The sequence below is a fragment of the Siniperca chuatsi genome, linkage group LG1 (assembly GCF_020085105.1).
Source record: "Siniperca chuatsi isolate FFG_IHB_CAS linkage group LG1, ASM2008510v1, whole genome shotgun sequence".
NCBI lineage: Eukaryota > Metazoa > Chordata > Actinopteri > Centrarchiformes > Sinipercidae > Siniperca > Siniperca chuatsi.
In genome coordinates, this window is record NC_058042.1 from 7,435,965 (window position 1) to 7,457,069 (window position 21,105).

A 21,105-nucleotide genomic window follows, 5' to 3' on the forward strand; every position below is an offset into this window, starting at 1 on the left:
TATTGTTGATCAATGTTTATTCAAACTAAATTAATTTCTGGATTATCACAAAGACAGAAATACAGCAGATTAATTTAGTGTTGTCTTTGAGGCACAAAGGAAAAGCTCATTGCTAACAGTGAGTGAATATCATTTCCTACCATGTGTCTGTTAAATACAATAACATATTTATGGTCTATAGAAAAGTAAACTAAATCTTCATTCATGAAAACAATCTAAAAAGAGTGATATCAGTAGTAAATAAGGCTGGTAGAGATATAATAGGTCCTTACACAAAGTTACAGTTGCTTTGGCATCAGTGGATAAATCCCTGGTAAAAAAAGAAGACGACAGTAAAATCACAAACATGAGGCACTTTTTTATGAGCAATATTAGTGGCACTGCTTGTATGTTTCATTAACAATCACAAAATCACTTCATTAACGTCAGCCTTTACACTTTAGAATATTCACACGGTTAAAATGCTCGGGTCGCTGTGTTAAATGGCACAGTTATGCGGTTGAGCAAGGCATTAACTTGTGTACCTTCACTCTGGCAGATACTGTGTCCTTCTCAGCAGGTCTTTATGGTGGCAGAGTTGATTAAAAACATGATCAAACACTGACATGTCACTATGAAGACATACTAGGCAATAAAGCCTCATAGCTCAAAAGAAAGCCCCTCAAGTGTTACAAAAAATAATCATTTACAAAATATAAAAACTAACAGTTCAAATGTTAAAAGGCCACTATTGAACCATATTTGAAATGCATGATTGAATATTTAGCGTGGAAACAAAATGCTGTTGCAGTTGAAGGGGGCCCCAGCGGTAGGCTTGTTAAACCATGCTGCTGGGAAAGGGAAGCTGCTGGACCAGGATTAACATTTTCTGCAAAGTGCCAGTTTTACTCCACTAATCTTTACACCACTCTCGAGTGTAGTACCTGGTCCACAAACATAAATGTAAATCGAGGGAATCAAAGTGGAAGAAAACTACAATGTTTTAGTCCCAAGGAGGCTGTCCCACACTAATTTACACAACCTGTGTTAAAATTCCCATCAGTTTCTCTCAGAGGCTTTTTCTCACAGTGCTGTGATCTTGAAGATGTAGCTGAGACTGCAATTTGAGCGCCTAATTACTTCAAGATACCTTGTAGTGTTTTTCCACCCTTTGTTTACCAAAATGAGATCTTCAGATGTGCAATTTGTTCCCTTGCCAAATTTTCCTTCCCCTATGTGCAAGGCAAAGAAAAGAACCTATGGGCTATTTGAGTATGGCATGTGGTGATGAGGTTCATATACACTTTTCTTCTTCTGCTTCTCTTAGTACGGCTCTGCCTTTAGACTTCGATATAGGCAGCACGTAAACACCATTCCTATGATCTGGGGATTGGATGGAAGGGGAAGGAAAACATAATTTAGCAAAACTGCAGTCTCCATGGATATGCATTTATTTAATCTCTGTTCATGTGTATGTAGTTCTTTGCTTACCTGTACAAAGGCAATCCCAACACCCACTGCTCCAATGATCTTCAGATGGTCCAGGATGAATTTCTCCAGTTTGGTGATGCAGCCACCCTAAATGAAAAAACAAAGAAGTGTGTCTTTATGTTGCATCAGTTGATGTGGGAGTATTGCTGAAGTCTCACTGCAAACAAATGTTATGTATACGGTTCGGATATGACAGCTCTTCTTTCTCTGCTATTCTTACACCAGACAATCTCAACGCTGACATATTGAGACATGACAGAAATACTGATCTAGCCAGCAGTACTGAAAAGTCAACCCCATCGCCACCCCCAGCACCCTTCATCCTCTCACCTCCACCTTGTAGATGTTGGATGGGTGGTCCCTGCGGCCGCAGAGCTCACCGGGAGTCTTACAGCAGCTGTCAGGCACAATTCTGCCTTTTGCGTCTCTGGAGCGAATCCAGGTGCTCTCAGCCCAGTCAGATGAACTGTTGCTGCCACAGCACTTGAACTGACAGGAGACGGAGAAAAACACATCTTAAGAGGGGGATTTTGATGGTAGCAAAGAAGTATAAAAAGAAATAGTTAAATATGAAACAGAAGTTTTTTTTCTACCAACGGATGAGAAATTGTAACACTGCACTTCATTAAAGCAAAGACAAGCAAAACTCAGTATAATTTGTTGAAGGAATAGTTTGACATTTTGGGAAATAGGCTTATTTGCTTTCTTATCAATACTTATATGAGAAGATCGACAGTACTCTTATATCTGTATGGTAAATATGAAGCTACAGCAAACTGCCGGTTAACTTAGCTTAGCATAAAGACTAGAAACTGGGGAAAACAGCTAGCCTGGCTCTGTCCAAAGGTAACAAAGTACGGGATTATTTCTTCAGTGGGAGCAGTAAACTTCCGGGAGTCTCCGTTGGCTGCCTGGCAATTTACTCCAAATCATAATGACAACATGCCATTTTTACACTGCATGTTTTTGTATGGATTGACCGAAGGAGACAGAATATGTTAATTAGTGATCTTTACAGGTGCTGGCAGGTGGATTTTGTTACCTTTAGACAGAGCCAGGCTAGCTGTTTCCCCCAGTTTAGAGTCTTTATGCTAAGATGAGCTAGCCGGCTGCTGGCTGTAGCTTCATATTTAACGGACAGACATGAGAGTGGTATAAGTCTTCTCATATAACTCTCTTCAAGAAAGCAAGTAAGTGTATTTCCCAAAACGTGAGAAGTCCAAACATATTATTGGAAATGATACAAAATAAAAAGTTTAGAAGAAAGAACAAAGAATAAATGTTGACATCTGACAGCTCGGGGAATCTCATACTTAAAAAACTTAGCATAAAAAATGAACCAACTGAAGTCTGAACTGCTCTTAGATTTATCCATTCCTTCATGTGCTGTCAACTGGTATAAGCAAAAGAGAGGGTAAATTACAGCAAAGAGTGCAGACAAGTCCATCATCCTTAGCTGAAGTCAGAAGGACTGGAATCGGATTTGTTTTGACTTGCCCTCATCACCAAAATCTCTAATCTGATGGGATGATAGGTTACCAAACACTGTCCAATAAACAAAGCACATGTGAGTCCATGTGACTTTTGCATAGAAAGCTCTACTTCACTTATAATATGACAGTGTGGATGCAAACAACTACCTAAATACATCCAGTTTTCCAATGTATTTTTGTTCAAAGAAAAACTGGGTGTGACGGCACTCTTAAAAGTAAATATCAGTTGTCATGTCAGAGTTTGTGTAAAAAAGAAAAAAGAAAAAAAGAAAGAAAAAGGTTAAAATATTATTATTAAAACTGGTAGTTGTATCCATCCATTTATCCACCCTTTTATGCAGACACTTACCTCCTGCTGCAGCTTGTCCACAGCCCTGGTGATTTGCTCATGGGTCTTCTGTTCATACTTCTGGGTCATGGTCTCCCTCAGGTTCTGCTTCAGCTCCTCATTCAACTGTTCAGGCACACAGAGAAACAGACATATGAATTAACAGCCACACAAAAATTTCAGGCCAGCACAGAGCATGACCAAGTGATAAACCAGTTGCAATTGTTGCCTCTGCTACTGATGAAATTTATAGCACACTGGATTTAAACACTCTCTTGACGATACATGTCATGGACAGCAGTTCTAACAACAGAGGAGCAGACGAAGCCGGGGTGAAAGGAGAGGAAGTCGGTATGTTTTTGTTCTCTAGACCGGTGGCAGAAAACGCTCACTGGAGGAGCAGGAGGTCTGGGGGGCTCAGTTTCTATGGCAACAAGCCAGCTGGAAAAAACACTGTAAATCAAAGCGTGAAGGAGATATCAAGGGAATGAATGATGAAGAGAGGAAGGGAGGATGGAGAGAGATGAGAGACGGGAGGTGAAGACAAAGAGGAAGAAGAAAGAGGAGGACGAGGAAACAGGAGGGATATGGGGAGGGGTTAGCTTTTCATTTTACCTGTTGACAATTTGGGAAACACTGCGTCAATGAAGTAAAAACAGCAATTTAAGATTTAAAATGGCTCAATAAGTAGAAACAGCTGGTGTGTGAGTGAACAGCAATATGTGGCATTGCATGAAACACACACGAATAAAAGCAAACATGAGCTCAAGCATCTATTCAGGTGATGGCTGAATGGCTGTGAAACCAGACAGACCCAATATCATTCACCTGCAGAGCCACAGGTCTGAACCCTGCAGTTCCAGTCCAGCGATGTTGACACAAATGTGCAGCATCTACAGGCAAGGAAGGTAATAGCATCTGCTGTTAGACAACAGTGTCACCTGAAGGCAATGACTGCTACAGCTGCAATATTCTTTCTTTTTCATGGCATGTCTAAACTGCTGCTGCTGGTACTTTCCTTTACACTAGGTGGAGCAGGTTGGCACGTGCAGAACTGAACGGACAATGACCGAACAGCTTGCCCTCGTTTGCGGAGAATCTGCAGCTTGCTAAACGTGAATAAGTGTGTTGGTGAGCGAGTTAAAAGCAGATTTCATGAGATGTATGGCATCTTGAAATAAAACGCAAATGTACAGTTCTCACAACTAATTACCACAGAGAAAAATGAGGAATAATAACAAGGAAGAGAGAACAGAGGGAGAGAAGAAGAGTGGCTTTAGAGAGTTTAGCAAAACTTAATTCATGCAAGAATCTTTTGAAGTGAGTAAAGAGCTTTAGGAAGTAGGAGAGAGCCATGAAGCTCAGTGACTGCTCATGTTCAGATGAGTTGTGTATAATGAATGAGACAGTTATACTGATAGCAGTGCACCTCTAGACTGAGAAAGTCCTGTTGCTGAGCTACAAGCCACCAGGCTTTAAGACTAGTCAGGGTGGGACTGATTCTGGTGGAGAGCAACGTCATGTTAATATTACACGAGGAAAAAAATGTTTTAAATTTGTAACCGCTCGCAGTACAGTCAGTATTAACTCTACACTGTTAGAGCTGAAATGTGCCGAGGGAAGCTGTCAGATTTAGTTTAGTTTTTACATTAACTATAGCACATGAGATAAGAGAATAATCACTTGTAAACAGAACTGTGTGCATTTACTGCATATTTTGTAGTGCTAAACAGTATTTTTACTCTCTTTAGTAATTAACCTGTGTCAGTAGAGTTCTTCATGTCTTTGTTTGTGGAGGGAACATAAAGCACAGCTTTGTTTGAGTATATTTCAGTTCAAAATCATTAACAAAATTCTTTTAAATGATTCTGACACAGTGCATTCAGCCTTGTTATGTGTACTACTGGAGGCATTTTTCATTCCATTTGGACTAAATGTACTACGAGTAATATGGTCAGTCTGATATTTGTATTTTTAATGGGCGGTCTTATATTTCCTCGCTGCAATCTCATTTATCATGCGGCTTCAAAATGAGTTAAAATGACAGCGCAGCACACGTCAAGTGGGAACTAAAAGAGTCGTGTTTTATTACAATGCTTCTGACTACGTGCTCAGATGATTTTCTGTATTATGGTAGACTTGTGTCCACCAAAGATAGTTTTCTTTTCTTTTTTAATTCAGTGACAATAAACTGGATAATTTATCAATTAACACAATTTAGTTAAAACTGTATTATTGCTTAAAACTAATCTCTGTGTCGGTTTTTAAAACTTGTTTGTCAGTTTGTTGAAATCAATATCTCGCCTTTTTTTTTTTTTGGCCCAAGCGCAATTACCTGCTGGTAGTAGATATAAGCCAGGATGCCAGCCAGGATCTCCAACAGGAAGATGCACAGCAGCAGGACAAAGTACTGGGGAGGAGGAGGAGAAAATACAGTTAGTGGCTGGTAATGTGATGAAGCGACGGGTGGCTTAAAAATCTAAAGTGGGAGACTTTAAAGTCACACATGCAGCACTGCTAGAAATGTAGTTTAAACAAAATAGAAACATATAGTGGTTAAGGTCTGGTCACATTCTACTGAGCTGTTAATTAGAAACAAAAATATTGGAAAAGTCTGTCCACTGCAGGTTTGTGCAGTCAATCGATAAAGGAACAACCGAGAACAAACATCGCTCATAAATACATTCTCATAAATACAGTTTGATTGACGTCTGAAGTACTGTATTATTCATTTCGTTGATTCTTGAGTATAAAACACACCTGCGATAACTGATTTTTTTGGCCACTTGGAGGCAGCAGAAACAGGCTGTGAGCTCAGCACTGACATATCATCACCTTTTAAGCTATGTATGGAAAATTTGTTAGCACACAGTTGCTTATTTACACATCCAGGAGTTACAAGGTAATTAACGGTGTTCCAACAATGGGACACTGTTAATTCATAAGACCAAAAACGGGTGTTTCTGATATTCTTTCACCTTCATACATGTAAATACAATGCAATCAAATACAACTGCACCACCAAGTGCAGCCTAAAAAAGCTTCACAGAAGTAGGATTTATTGCAGGGCTGATGTTTTGGATTGCATAACCTTGTACAGGTGTAACTAATAAACTGGTAATAGTAGTGAGTATTACATGTACAACTCTGCCAGCCCATAAAAAGAGGCCTCACCACAGATGACAAAACTTAAGCAAATTGAGGTAAAACTCCTTTGTGTTTTCTCATGTTCACCTCTTTTACTCAACGTTGGTTTATTAAAGCCTGAAACTGTAAAACTTTGAGTCATTGCACAGTGGCATCTCTCACACTCTGTGCCTTTAAGTGAGGTTTGCTGTTCAGAGTTTATCGTCGGTATCTGATTCGTGACCAGGCCCATGGGAGTTAGAGGGAAGGTCTGCTTTTCATGCCAAGAACTAAAGACAAGAAGAGATATTATCAGACCAAAACCTTGACCCAAATTCCTCTGGCCTGCTGCTATCAGAGAGAGAAATTCAGCCCGGTAAAGTGGACTTGGTCTCAGATTTGATAGCGTGGGCTGATCAGATCTCAGAGTGGCTCTGATCCTGAATGCTGTGTAGACTTGTAGACTTGCATTTTGCATGTTGTGTTGATGGTTTGAAGAGAAGCATTGCAACAGATATAGGTACTAAATACATAAAAAAGTCTTTATTATACAATTAAACCTATGACCGTAAACAAGGTGCAGGGCATTACAAAATCTCAGGCTCCTCCCATGATTTGATTAAATTTGATTTGATTAATTTCAATACTTCCAAAAAGTAACTAAACTGTTTCAATAATTAAAGACATGTTGATCTCACACTAAGCACTGGCTCAAGTTCTGCCCCAAATGATAACTGTTCCATACAGTACATAATACTGGTCCTAAAGCTAGGCGATACATCAGCAGACTAACATTATCTGCAGATACTGGCTAACCTCAGATATACTACATGTGCATAAGCACATATGTTTGCTGAGAATACAAACATTTTTGTTTGAACTGTTTTCATCTATAGTTATTTATAATAATTACATTTCCAGTAAAGTTTTCCATTTAATTTTATGTTTTCTTCAGTTTACTGTTATTGTCATGTTTGATGATAGTTTAACTGCAAAATATTCTGCCATAATAAATGTCTTTATCACAACTCTAATAACAATAACAATAATAACAATATTAATAACAATATTTGAAGTATCCTTGACAGAAATGTTTATGTTTTTGTGTAAAAACAACTATCAGTTCAAATGGTTATCAGATGTTTACTTTTTTCCCCTCCAAAATTGGTATCCATGGCATCAAAATGTGAATATCCGTCAGGCAGAAAATGCTAGTTTTAGGGATGGAAGCTGAACAGAAAAATATCAAAACAGGAGACAGACAGTAGTCTGTACTACTATACAATTAAAATAAACACATTCCTGCTATTAAGTGATTTTATATCAGTGTCAACTTTCAAAATGAATGAAACATCGGAGCTAATGTCTTGCAAACAGTCGTGCAGAAAATCTTTGCAGCTGAAAACTGAAAGCACAACTGACTTAATGGAAGGAGAGCATTTCTGACTCTACCATATTTGTGGTCTGTGTCTTTGCCTACGCTTTCTCTTTCACACACACACACACACACACACACACACACACACACACACACACACACACACACACACACACACACACACACACACACACACACACACACACACACACACACACACACAAAGCATGCTTCTCAGACAGAGAACCTGTTGTTGGCTGTAGAGACTGAGGTGGCTGAATTACTGGCTGCAGTGACTCCAGAGGTCTCCTCGTGATCTCAGGGACGCTCTCTCACAGGCACACTCATTTTACGACTGAGCTGGCATGCTTCTCCCGGGTGACTTAAGGGCACAGCGTAATTACTGCCAAAACGACTCTCAGCAGGTTCATATGTACAATACCTTTTTTAAAGCTCTGCTTTGGCTTCAGACTCAACAGCATGCTGTGCGTAGGCTTCCTGGCTAAACTACAAAATATCTAACATCTTATAGTAAACTCAGACTTATCTTGCTGAGGTTGTTGGAAAATATTTGAACAGTTTCTTTGGCCTTTTGTGTCCCTCTTTCTCAGCAGCTGTTTTTCTAACTTCTTTCCTCCATCTTCATGCACCAGCATCCACTGTACATAAAGGAACAACACGTAACTACAACGAGGATACAAACCTTTGTATGCAGCTCTGCGTTTGACTGCGTTTCTATTTCAGACTTCATTAGAAGTGTACTGCTGCTTTTACAATTGCTGAGCGAGTAGGAGTTCAGAGTCACACTGAAGGTGACTTTAATCAGACAGATAACGGTTGGACATGTGTTGGTTTTTGAAAGGAGTCCTCCTGTGACCTTTTGGCTATATGGTGGACTCTCTGACCTTATACAGCTACTCAATTGGAACTTTTAACTTCAACTTGATGCAGACTCTATTAACTTATGTCCAGCAGCTGATGACTATCAAACTTCAGCCTGGTGTCTGACTGGCAGTGCAGCGTGTGTTTTCTTCACATGAGGTATAAAAACTGAATTTTTCCCCCCCCAGACACTGCAACATGCTACACTTCATTACAGCGAAGCGAAACCCTAGTGTGATCGATCAATCAGCCACCTGCTGAGCTGAATCATGACTTATCACCTCTCTATAAATTTAGTTACTAGATGACAGTTTAAATAATCGCCTCACTCATTAAATATGCTGCATTTGCAGTCTTATGTGGCTCCACTAGTTTTCCTTGAAGCTAAATATTATGTTTCATAAAAGTGTATTAATTTCTTCTGACATTAACAGATCTGCTCTTTACTTCAGACGAGAAGTTTTATTTGTATTTTATTATCAAATATTCTGCTGATTATTTTCTTGAATAATCAATTAATCAGTGAAAAATGCCTGTCACAATTTCCTAACATCAAAGGTGACATCTTCAAATTGTTTTGGCCAAAACCCAAACATTTTCAATTTAAATGATAATAAAATATTTAAAATATTGACAAGCAGGAAATCCTCACATTGGAGAAGCTGGAATAAATAATGTTTGGCATTTTTGCTTGGAAAAAAGATATTACTGATTAACGTTCTATTCATCTACTAATCAATTATTTGTTTCAGTTCTACATCAAATCCTCTAAACAGGTACAGCTACAGCTACAGACAAACACACCATATTAATGCTACATTCATATCTTGTCAGATTTAATGTACATTCTCCTGGAACATATTGTATACTACTTTTCATATCAGCCTACTACTTGTAAATACACCTAGGTATAATGATTTGTAATTCATAAATAAAAGGTGTTGGATGAAGACGAAGAGTTGGAAGAGTTCTAACGAGTTAAAAATGCTAATGCTTCCAAGATGTAGCGACAAAATGTCATTCCATGAATTAGCTTCTTTTGATGCACGACATAAAGTCAACACTGCACACACACACACACAGAACTCCATTATGTTCTCCATCTTTGGCAATCTTTTGCGATCCCCCCCTCCCTCCTGACAAGTTCATTCCTTCTCTGTGATTCATGGCTGTGATCTCAACTCTTCAAGATGCACCATGCATAAAAAAAATTAAATAAAAAACAAAACAAAACACAGAAGATGTGCACAGATTTCAAACTAAGCATGAATACCTCCTCTGTAGACCATATAACCTAGACCACCTTTAAAAAAAGATGCACTATTTTCTTCACACAGTTATATTTATGTTTTTCAACACCATATAGAAATGAATTTAAATGAGCAGGGATGTGTTTTAATGTCCTTTTTCCACACAACATTGTACCCAGAACTTTTCGTCTAGCTCTTCTGCCCTAACTGAGAAACTCTGAATAAATGCTGATGAACACGCAGGCTGCGAGCTGAGAAACCTGACAGAAATGAACTACGAAGCAGCGATCTCTTTAACCTTTGCTTCTGCTTACAGCTCTGCCAGCCTGTTGCCTCATATAAATACAACTAATAGAAAGAAAGTGAAACAACAAATATAGTTAGATAAGAAAAAACAAATACAAAGCGAAATGGAGAGAAAACAGAGATGCTGAGAGGCACTCCAGTTGAGCATTTGTCCTTATATTTGACATTTCACACATATCAATAGCTTGATTGACAATAAAAATGGAAATCAAATCGCTCTCATATATTTTTACTAATTGTCATTTTTCTTTTTCCATTTTGACACAGTGACATCCTACATACTATTATCATTCTATGCAAGTGATCTATTGTAAAGTACTGTACGGTGTCTCTTTGCCCATATTATTTAAACCCTGTTTTTGACAATATATGTATATTTAAATTAGAACTGAAACGATTAGTCAATAGACAGAAAACTAAAAACCCCAAACATTGGTGCTTTTCTCTTTTTTATATAACTGTAAACTTACTACTTTTTGGTTTTGGACCGTTGGTCCGACAATGCGATGGACATTTTTCACAACTGACATTTCACAGACTAAATGATAAATTAATTAATAGAGCAGCCATACTCTAAATAAAAAACAAGACTTATAATAAATTTAATCTAATGTTATTGCCGATTAATTATTATTTTTTAAATAATAGAGACAGAGAGGGAGGGACACACACAGAAAGAGAGAGACAGGCATAGAGAAATATAAAGACAATAAGAAGATAAAGACAGAAAAGACAAACAAAGTGAGACAGACAGAGATATGTAGAGAGAGAGAACTACAGAGAGGAGACTGAGACACACACAGAGTTGTAATAAGTCCGGTCAAACTGCATGAAGTCAGTTTCTCCACAGGTGGATCCAGCCTCTGTTAGGACTGCTTTCCATTTGTCATTTGGAAGGAAAAAGTTTCTCCCTCCTCTCCCTGAGTCATTACACTGTTCTGTCGCTTTTCTCCAACAAAACAATGAAACTGTGGGTTTGCAGACACACACCACACCCCTCTTCCTGTGGGAGAGTTTTCCTCCTTTTCTCTTTGTCTTACTGACCTCCCTCATACTTTGTATAGTACAAACATCACCAACAACCTTACATACAGTCTGATATGGCCTTCCCTTTGATCAAAAGGCAACTGCAGCTAGATTACTGAAGCCTTACAGCTGCAGTATTCTGGTGAAGTTATGGTCGTGTCAGCTTTTTTGTGGTTAGAACTTGTAACATGTAGGTTACAGGACAGTGTCGCCAATCACTGTTGCTCTTGTGTACTCTCAGCAGGTACCAGGCACTCTCCACATACAGGAAAACAATTACTCTACCCCCGCCCCCCCCACCATCCTGGCCTTATGTTCGCCCTCTTTAACAATCTCGATAGCATCTCTCCTTGCCGACAAGTTAATTTCTTCGCTGTGATTCATCGCCCTAATCTCAACTCTTCAGGATGCACCGAGCGTTTCAAAACTACACAACACACAGGAGAAGAGGTGCCGCTCACATCTCGATTTACGCACAACTGCTGAGTTATAAATCAAATAATCTGGACATAGTGGGGACTTCATTTATTGTGTGAAGATCTATAGACTTATGATTCAAAAAAAAAAAAAAAAATTAAAAAACCCCACACTGGCTGGCTTTTGCCATTTTACTCTTAAAAAAAAAGAAAAAAGATTCTACTTTTTGTGTGTGTGTGTGTGTGAGGGGGGCTTTTTGCCTTGATAGGAACAGCTGAAGAGAGACAGGAAATGTGGGAAAGACAGAGAGGGGATGACATGCAGCAAAGGGCTGCGGATTGGATTCGAACCTGGGATTCAGCCTTGTACATGGGGTGCACGCTCTACCATGTGAGCTACCAGGGCGCCCCAGATTATAAATTTCACCTACGCTTGACTGAGTATTTCGATATTTTATGACTACTGTTTTCATTTTAACAAATATAACTACAACTATTAGTACAGGTGTCCCAAACTTACATGGACGCATGACTTTTGTTAATAGAGTTACTTTTTCCAACATGCGCCAGCCCACATGCTGCCCATTGCCGTAGCTCCATCTCGTCGTCTTACTTTTTCCAACTTTTAACTTTCCTTTTCCACCTGGTACTTAATTTATTTTCTGACCTGTTTTTATAGTGTATTGTATTATATTTTTTGTTAGTACTGCTGTGTGCACTGACGTAAAGACGAGCTACTGTAACAAAGAGTTTCCCTTCAGGGATGAATAAAGTATTTCTGATTCTGAAGACATTTCAGTTGTTATAAGTAATGAAATGAGCATTGACGTATGAGACAGTCAGTTGTTGCATAATTTTAATTTAACTGATACAGATAAAGCTTTTCTTGTTTGTTTTTTTAAGTTGAAAAGTTAAAAAGGTAATTGATTACATGCGCCATAACTTAGTTCTAGATGCTATCATTTGTTGTCCTCTACTTGCTACTTCTGAATGCTACATTTAAATACACCTGGTGGGAACTGGCTATATTATGGCACCTGCCATATCTCAAGCTGAAAATATCTGGTTGTGCCGAATTCTTGTGGACTCGTCCCCGGTGAAAAGTGGATAATGCCAAAGATGATGCATGTTCTTGCAAAGCTTATATGACACAAACATTTGAGCTGCGCCCACAATGGTGTGCATGCATAAATTTACCATGTTGAAATGTGTGGATGAGGCCCTGAGCGGTGTGTGAATAGTACAGTGTGTCTGTGTGTTTGTATTTTGAGCTGGTTCTAGTGCCATGCAGGTGTCTCTGTTGGCAAAAACCCTGTGCTGTGTACAGAGTGTGCCAAATCAAATATGGGCACACACGCTCCTACTGTATCAAGTTTTTGTTGAACTGAACGCAATCAAGGCTGACACCATGGCCATTTCTCAGCATGTGTGTGTGGCACCACAATGTCCTTCTAACAAACTATTATTTCTGAAAGTTGTGTGTCCCACAGTTACTTTTTGGCTTATTCTAGCACAGAATCACTCTGTCTGTATGCAGGTATGTCATTTACTTCTACAGTGGGTGTTAAAATCTGCTTAGTATCACCACATGTTAAAAATTGTTTTGTTGCTTCCAACAATGCGCTAGTTAGCCATCTGGCTGGAGAGACAGGACAGAAGGTTTGCCAGTGTACAAGTTACTGCTTCAAATACAGTACGAAGCCTGTGTGATACAGAACCAGTCTTTTCCTCTGTTTTGTAGCTGGGCAGGCGGTGGCCAGCAGGGACAAACTTTGAGAGGAGCACATTCCCTGAAAAGAAGTACCTGACGCTATTTGACTCTTGAATTGTAAACCTTTGGCACTTTAAGGTATGTTTTGTTTCTAGCTTATCTTGGTATTTGGTATTTCCCTGTCCGCTCAACAACGCAAGTTATTGACAATATTTGTTGTAATGGCAATAAAGTTAACTCAACATAGTCAAAAACCATCCTCACTATTATTAGTAGTGAGTATGGCTGGGGTTGTTATGTTTATTTTTTATCTTATGACAAATATTTTCAGCAATATGGATACTTTCCAAATCACTGAACAACCAACCGACACTTCTTTTCTCTCCTATTTTGGTATTTTTCCCCACGTCTTCAAGAGCCATTAGAGAAAATTACAATTGTCCATGAAAATAAAGTTGTCCTCTAATGAGGAGGGGCGGGGAAAATCACTAACTGGTTTGTGTGTGCTTATATGGAAATTTCTTACAATCCCACAGTTTGGTTGCACAGTACAAGTGATTTATGTTTCACACACTTTAACATTTTGTGCACATAAGTGTGCTGTGTGCAGCCTCTATAATCCCCTACCCTGACGTGATCTCTTACCACTCGCAGTAGCCTCCTCTGCTCCTTGAAGGTGGCACAGCAGCCCAGCACGCCTGTTACCATGACAATGGCTCCAGCCAGGACCAGTATGTAGGCGGAGGCAGCATAGGTCTTGGAGGAGAGGAGGCTGATGTAGTCGCTCTTCTCAACCAAGGTCCAAACACCCACCGCCATCACAACGCCCCCTGCCAACTGGGAGAAGAGCACATGTTAAGAGTCCGATCTCGGCACAAAAGTACAGCAGACTGTCCAACATTGAGGAGACAAAAACTGAGATTGACAAAAAGGTTTGAATTATTTATCACCCAAGTTGGCTTCAGGAGGAGCCTGAAATTAATGCCTGTCAATTGTTGAATGTGAACTGATAAAAACGAACCACCGCTGCCACACAAAATAATCTAATCTTGAATTAGTTTATGCTGCAAGATAATGTGAATGAGCCGACTGAGAAATTGTGAATACTATTTTTTCACTGATTTGTTTTTTATCGTTTATAGACTAAACAATTAAATTGAGAAAATTATTGGCAGATTAATCGATAAATAAAATAACCATTAGTACCTAAACTCTATTTATTCGCAATTTTTGGTTGGGTAATAGGCATTCTTAAAAGATTTTGAGCTACAGGACTTAAACCTTACAGAGCAATCGTATGGTTTTAAGTCTGAGGAATTACAAAGCATCAAATGAATCCTTAAGCCCACAGGATAAACTATCGGTAATCACAAACCAGCATAAGAGTCAATGTTTCAGTCCAGCATATAACTGTCATAGTCCGACATCTTCAGCATTATCTAAGCTAACAGTTAAAGAGGATATGAGGAAAATTAAATTAATAAAATATTACAATGACGAGTCAGCAGATGGTGCGGCACTGCAACAGAAATCTGTCATCATGCCAAAGCCATCAGTCTAACAGCCTGCCTAATTTAGATTTAATTTATAAGGGAAGACGATGGCTACAGAAGCTAGACACTGAGTCAGACTGCACCACACCCAGAGACAGTGTGGCAGGAAAACACAGACACACACACATAACAACAGTGTTGAGAAAAATATTTAAACAGTTTATTTACTATTGCTGTTTTAAAGAGTAACCACAGTGTTTTACTAATTAGTCAACAGGACCAGCAACTAGCTACATCACCTTCTATTGCAATACTGTACATGTTCATTATTTTAGTATGTTTTGTGTTTTAATTCTCACTTCTGTGACAGTTCATAGGAGCAGTTCAGAACACAACCTGGTAACACATGCCCACTAACTCACTGTTTCAATGTCTCAATGTTTTTTCTCAGGACCACTTAAATCAATAGCAACATATGATCCTCTGTCACCAGCTGCATGTGAGAAGTGAACATTTCAGTCAAAACAAGATGCTTTCAACTTATTACTTAGAGATTGATTTGAGAGTGACTATTCATCATTTTAAACAACACAAAAAGGTGACAATATTTAACAACATTTTTTAGTTATGATAACTTGCTGTTTATTTTTGTTTTTCTTTACATAAAGCATCTCACAACTCTCCAAAAATCATCTTGCTACCCACAGAGAGATCCCAGCCCTGAGAACCACAGAATTAAGAAGCAGAATGTGGTTCAGTCTTTGCAGCAATCACGCTGTGTGGTGAACATGATGCTTGCTGTGGCTTTATCTGCTGTTAAAACTCAAATGAACCACAGGAATTAGTGAATCTTTTCCAAGTGTAATTGAAAGCTGCACAAGGGAAATTCAAACCTTGGCGACCTCCAGTGGCAGCAAGAGGTATAAACTGGAAAATTTTTAAAAGTCTAAATGACCCTGAAGTGAATGAAATTTGATGTCAGTGCATTTGCACATTCGTGAGTCCTACAGGTGTATTTATTTTTCTTAGGGGGAGAAGATGATGGAAAAAAGAAATGCTCTTTGCATTCCTTCAAGTATCACTGGTGACTGAGGGAACAACAGTGGATTTTGCTCTAAAATGTTAAAATCATGTTTAAAAAACAAAACACAAACAAACGGTGAGTAACTGTCATTGACATATCTGACACCTGAAATTAATTAGGGCAAATACAGTTAATATATGTCATCTGTTTGCTGGATGACACTATTTATTTCAGTGTCTTTATGCACAAATGTATCCATATGTATTTAATTTTTCTGCCCTTTATTCTAATCTTTAATGTAGTATCAGTGCATTTATCATTGGTGCCACAATCCTTATCTAAGTTATCTCCTTGGCCTAAAAGATTACAAGGTTTATTTATGTTCACAAACACAGCAGAAATGTATTTGAAGGTCTAATGGCCAAAGGTCAAACTTATCTAGAATGTAGCTGTTGGTGCATAAAATGTCTGAAATTTAAACTTTTCATGCATTTCGAATCAGATTGTTTTCTAAAAATGTTTCATTTACCCAAAATCGTAAAAAATTTCTACCTATAACCTCGAGAAGAAGATGTGATACCCAACTTCAAATGAAAAGAATGAAAATAAACCAAACTGAATTTTCAAGTTTTACTTTATCATGATGAAAAGTTGATATACCCAAAGTCAACAAAGCCTTGACTGTACCTTTAAATACATCAACAGGTCTAGTAATATTACTTATCTAAGGACCTGGAGTTGATCAGAAAAACAACCCTATAGCAGCCTACATGAACCACATGCCAAAAACAAACAAAAGGACGGACAAAAATCCATCTCATCCTGCTGAAACACCTGTAATGTCTGAGCATTTAATAAGTACTCACTTTTTTACTCAATTTAGTGTCTTGAGTCCTCCTCAAAATTCTATCAAACTGACAGCACATCAATAGAAAACAGGACATTGTGACCATATGTTACTCCCGACGTGAATGGACAGCTGCCATTCAGCAAAATACTTTATAGTGTTGCAGTGTCTTCGTGTTTTTGTCTGAAGTTCAGTCCAGAAATACTTGCAATAGCTGTGATGCATGTAGCTACACAACAGTAATTGGGAAAAACTTTTTCCAAACTAATTTAGTCAAAAGATTTGATTTGGTCCTGAAATATCCATATGATTGTAACTCTGGCATCTGGCCCTGAAAAGGCTCAGTATTGTTTGTCTGCCAATCTGAGAGAGTCCGGATCCTTTGGCAGGTGATTATCACATATGGGCAGAGCTGCAAGTGTGACTCCACACTGAGAACGAGTGAGAATGAGACAGACAGTATTCCTTTGCTGACAGTGAGGCTGCTGCACAGATGTTTGATTCTTACTTTAAACAGCACATCCAAATTATGAAATCAGTTATTTGTAGTGCCTTCCTCCTGGAACACCAAGTGTTCTTGACACTAAAAAGTTTTGGGAAATTAGGCTTTGAATGCATCTTCTGTGTCCACTGTAAAAGTATGCAACTTGGCTTTGATTCCATGAACTGGAATAGCAGCAGGCATTTATCTGCTGCCTGAATAGAAAGGCTTTGTTGAAGGGTGCAGAAAGAGTTTAATCAGCTAATTCTTCCTATTTATGCCATATAAACGGCAAATTATTCACATCAATATGAGAGCATACTGTGTACATATGTATTACTGTCCTTTTGTTGAAATAACTATATTTTATAGCTTTGGTTTGTTAAAACTTGAAATGGTGTAAATGTGTTTTCTGAATTGCTTCTAGTTTAATCAATATCAGAATTGGTGCTGTTTAGGGCTCTGATAAATGATCAAGACCTCTGTGTTGATCCCCCTGGCTTCTCTTATTTTAACACATCAGTTACAGAATTTGTTTTCATTGGATTTAAGCAGTGGACGTGGCATGCATCAGAACCAGGGCCAACACTGTCAAGTCATACAGACAGCTCACATCAACACAGACACACACAGGTATGGAAATTAGGTAAAAATGTATTTCTAAAAAACAAACATTTCAGCAAAATGCATCAATCTCACACCTCTGACTATCAATTTTTGGCTATTTTGAATGAGTAGTTAAATTAACCTGCAATTAAATAAAATAAATGAAATATGATCGGTTGTAAATGTCATTTTGAAATCATCTGAATGGAAAAGTAAACGGAAAGTGCCTGAGAAATTCACAATTTCAAACCAATCATGTCAAAGCCAATTTGATTGGTTTTTAAATAAGGGCCTACTTCTTCCCTGCACCCGTCTCGATGGCAGATACAGTTTATAGGAAAATTCTGGTTTATTACCATTTGGGTTTTACTTGTGTAGTTTTCATTTCAGTTGTCCGTTGTGATAAAAATACTCAAAGTAACTGCTGAGATCTGGGAACACGACAAAATCACTATTGTCTATGAAGTCTGAATGGTCAGACAATCAGACTTGAATGAATGAATGAATTAAACACACTTTTTGTAAACTATTTTGCCAGATTATCTTTTTTAAAATAACTGTTTTGCCTTTATTTATAGTGCAGCTGAAGATAGACATGCTGCTGACGTGCCGCTGCGGTAAGGACTCAGCCTTTCGGTAGATGGGGCGCACTCTTCACCAGGTGAGCTACTAGATTAACTAAACCACTTTATTTGGAGGTAAAACTCGAAGCGACTGCAACCGAAATGTCAGAGGAAATCTGTGTGAGTGCAAAACTACAGCAAGTACAGAAGGTCAAAGTTGAACCGGGTCTGTAAACTGTGATGCATGCTTACTAGGGCTGTCCCAAATACCATCTTTTGAGCTTCAAAAGCTTCAGTAGTAATCAACAGTGAATATTCGAAGCTTTGGCAGCGGGTGAGCATGACTTTTTATTTTTATCCGTCCAAGAGACCGACTCCCATACAGGTATACTGACAATCACATGCTCAGCAGAGAAACAGAGAGAGAGAGACAGACAGACGTTCTCTGGTAATACGTGGACACGGTGGATATTTTACAAGCGCAGACCAGGTAAAGCAACAGTGGACACACCTGGTTGGTGCAGATGTCATTCGGTACCACGTTGGTTTCCATCGTTTCGATAAGCTACATCATTAACAACAAGCCTCCTCCACACGCGGCTCACCTGCTGTTGTGAAAACTGCGGGAAAATTGCGGGTGAAAAAAATCCAAAATGCGAGTTGTGTTTTTTGGGCGACTTTATAAAGCATACTGCTGACAAAGAAAGTCAACAGCCTGTATGTGTCTGTCCCTGTATGATACAGCAAGAGAGAAACAGAAAGAGGTGGGGCGGTGTACAGTAGCCTAAGAGACAGAAGTGTAAGTGTGTGTGCGCAAATATCCAAATTGAAAATCGAATACCTACTCAACAAACAAATATCCGAATAGTTGAATATTCGGGTCCGGCCCTAATGCTTGAACGGAGAGTTTGGTAAATAATTTTGCCATTCTCCTTTAATACCTGTATGATTATCTGACTGCTTGTGTTTCTTGCACTGTCAGACTTCTTTTTAGACTCACTGTGTTCCAAGATCTCAGCAATTATCTTGGTGAGTAAAATGTTATTAAACCAATAAAAATGATGACCAAACCAACAGACAAAAGAGATTTTATTAAAAAAGTTACATTTCCAGATCATTAATGTTGTAAGACACGCCTGCATTTTTGAAAACTCTGCTTAAAGCATGCAGGTGCTTGAGAAGGACTTCAGACCAACACAAGCACTTTGGTAATTAAATCTTTCATGCAGGCTCAACAATGCCAGAATGGAAACTTACCCAAAAGAGAAAGTTGAAAGAAAACAGGAGGTATTTCAGGCAGATGGTTCCACATTTTTCCTTTTTCTGCTCATAGGCCCCCATGCTGCAAAAGACAGCCGATTTTAGGTCAGATATGACAATATCAAACAGTAGGAGTCATTTTTAGTTTCTTCAAAACAGTCAATACACTCAACATAAACCTGTGATCAAAACTAAAACCTTGAGCTTTCTCACAAAGAAAAAGTGTTGGTAACGATAAATATCATAAGCACTCTTCTGGTGACTGGTACCTTGTTTATACAGCAAATAAAAACTCCTTTCTGCTAGCATTAGGTATGGTGCCAATATGAGTCAATCAGTTCAAAAGCAATACTTTTTTTATGAGACCTTACTTTGAGAAATATTAAATTGTTTTTCTACATAATCCTTTTTTGGTTTAACACGAGAAGCCAAAATTAATGTGTAACCACAAACAGCTGCACAAAAATGTCACTTACATACAAATACATTATAAAATTTGCTAAATCAACTAAAAAAAAGAAGAATAAAGTAAAGAACAGTACAAATCAGAGCGAACATTTCATGCCAGCTTTCAGCAATCATCGGTTTTTGATACTCAGTGCTGGAGAAACATTTCAGTTCGTATCAAAAAAGTATTGAAGTTTGATAGCTAGCTCTACTTTCTGCATTAGAATATTTTTCTAAAAATGAAAAAAAGGTTTTCCATTCAGTTTCTATTCAGTTACACCACAGATTTAAGATATAACAGGTTATGTTAAAAAAGTTACTAGTTACTTGAAGGTCATGCTGTAAAGTCAAGGATATCAAATTTAATTGGGGGTGCCACTAATTACACACAATAAATGTTAAAGCATGTTTTGTTTTTTTATGTGAAAAGCCCATGGTGATGTCTTCAATTTGCTTTATTGGTGCCACCACCAATACAAAACCAAAAGTATATTCATACTGTCACATCTGACAAAGAAAAGCAGCAAACCCTCATGTGAGAGAAACTGAAACCAGAGAGTATGTGACATTTCTGCTTAAAAAAATAACTGAAACAGTTAATCAATTACAAAAATGGTTGCAGATTAGTTTTTGTTGATCAACTAATCTTCACAGCTCTAAATTGAATGATACTCCAATGACTCCATGGCCACACAAAACAACTCTAACACAAATAAGCTAAATAAGTACAATGCAGTCTAGTAGTTGGCACAGAGGATATAGAATTAGAGCTTGAAATAAAAGCCAACCTTCTTTTTATTGTGAGGTGCTTTTAACAAATGAGATGCTACAGGGCTAATGCAGAACATGGGGGAGTAAGCATCAGATCAGCAGTGTAGGCAGAATCAGTGAGCTGAGTTATTACATGTGTATGCAGAGAGATCCATGACTAAGCACTGAGTAGGAGCTGAGAGTCAGCCAAAGGCTGGAAATTATAACTAGTGCCTGGTACCAACGTC

General features: G+C 38.4%; 2 protein-coding genes across 2 annotated transcripts in view; one reads left to right on the top strand and one right to left on the bottom strand.

Moving 5' to 3' along the window:
- Positions 1-21,105, bottom strand: part of LOC122870074 (CD151 antigen-like) — a 24,259-nt gene continuing 3,154 nt past the window's right edge. The window contains exons 2-8 of the mRNA XM_044183843.1: positions 19,658-19,742; positions 14,032-14,223; positions 5,627-5,701; positions 3,313-3,417; positions 1,801-1,959; positions 1,471-1,557; positions 1-1,362 (exon numbers count right to left, since the gene is read on the bottom strand). Of these exons, the coding sequence (XP_044039778.1) occupies positions 1,303-1,362; positions 1,471-1,557; positions 1,801-1,959; positions 3,313-3,417; positions 5,627-5,701; positions 14,032-14,223; positions 19,658-19,741 (762 nt within the window). The 5' untranslated portion in view covers position 19,742 and the 3' untranslated portion in view covers positions 1-1,302. The remainder of the gene's footprint in view (positions 1,363-1,470; positions 1,558-1,800; positions 1,960-3,312; positions 3,418-5,626; positions 5,702-14,031; positions 14,224-19,657; positions 19,743-21,105) is intronic.
- LOC122870127 (transmembrane protein 138-like) overlaps positions 18,479-21,105 on the top strand; it is a 15,633-nt gene continuing 13,006 nt past the window's right edge. Inside the window, exon 1 of the mRNA XM_044184355.1 lies at positions 18,479-18,498. The gene's annotated coding sequence lies outside the window, so the exon portion shown is untranslated. The remainder of the gene's footprint in view (positions 18,499-21,105) is intronic.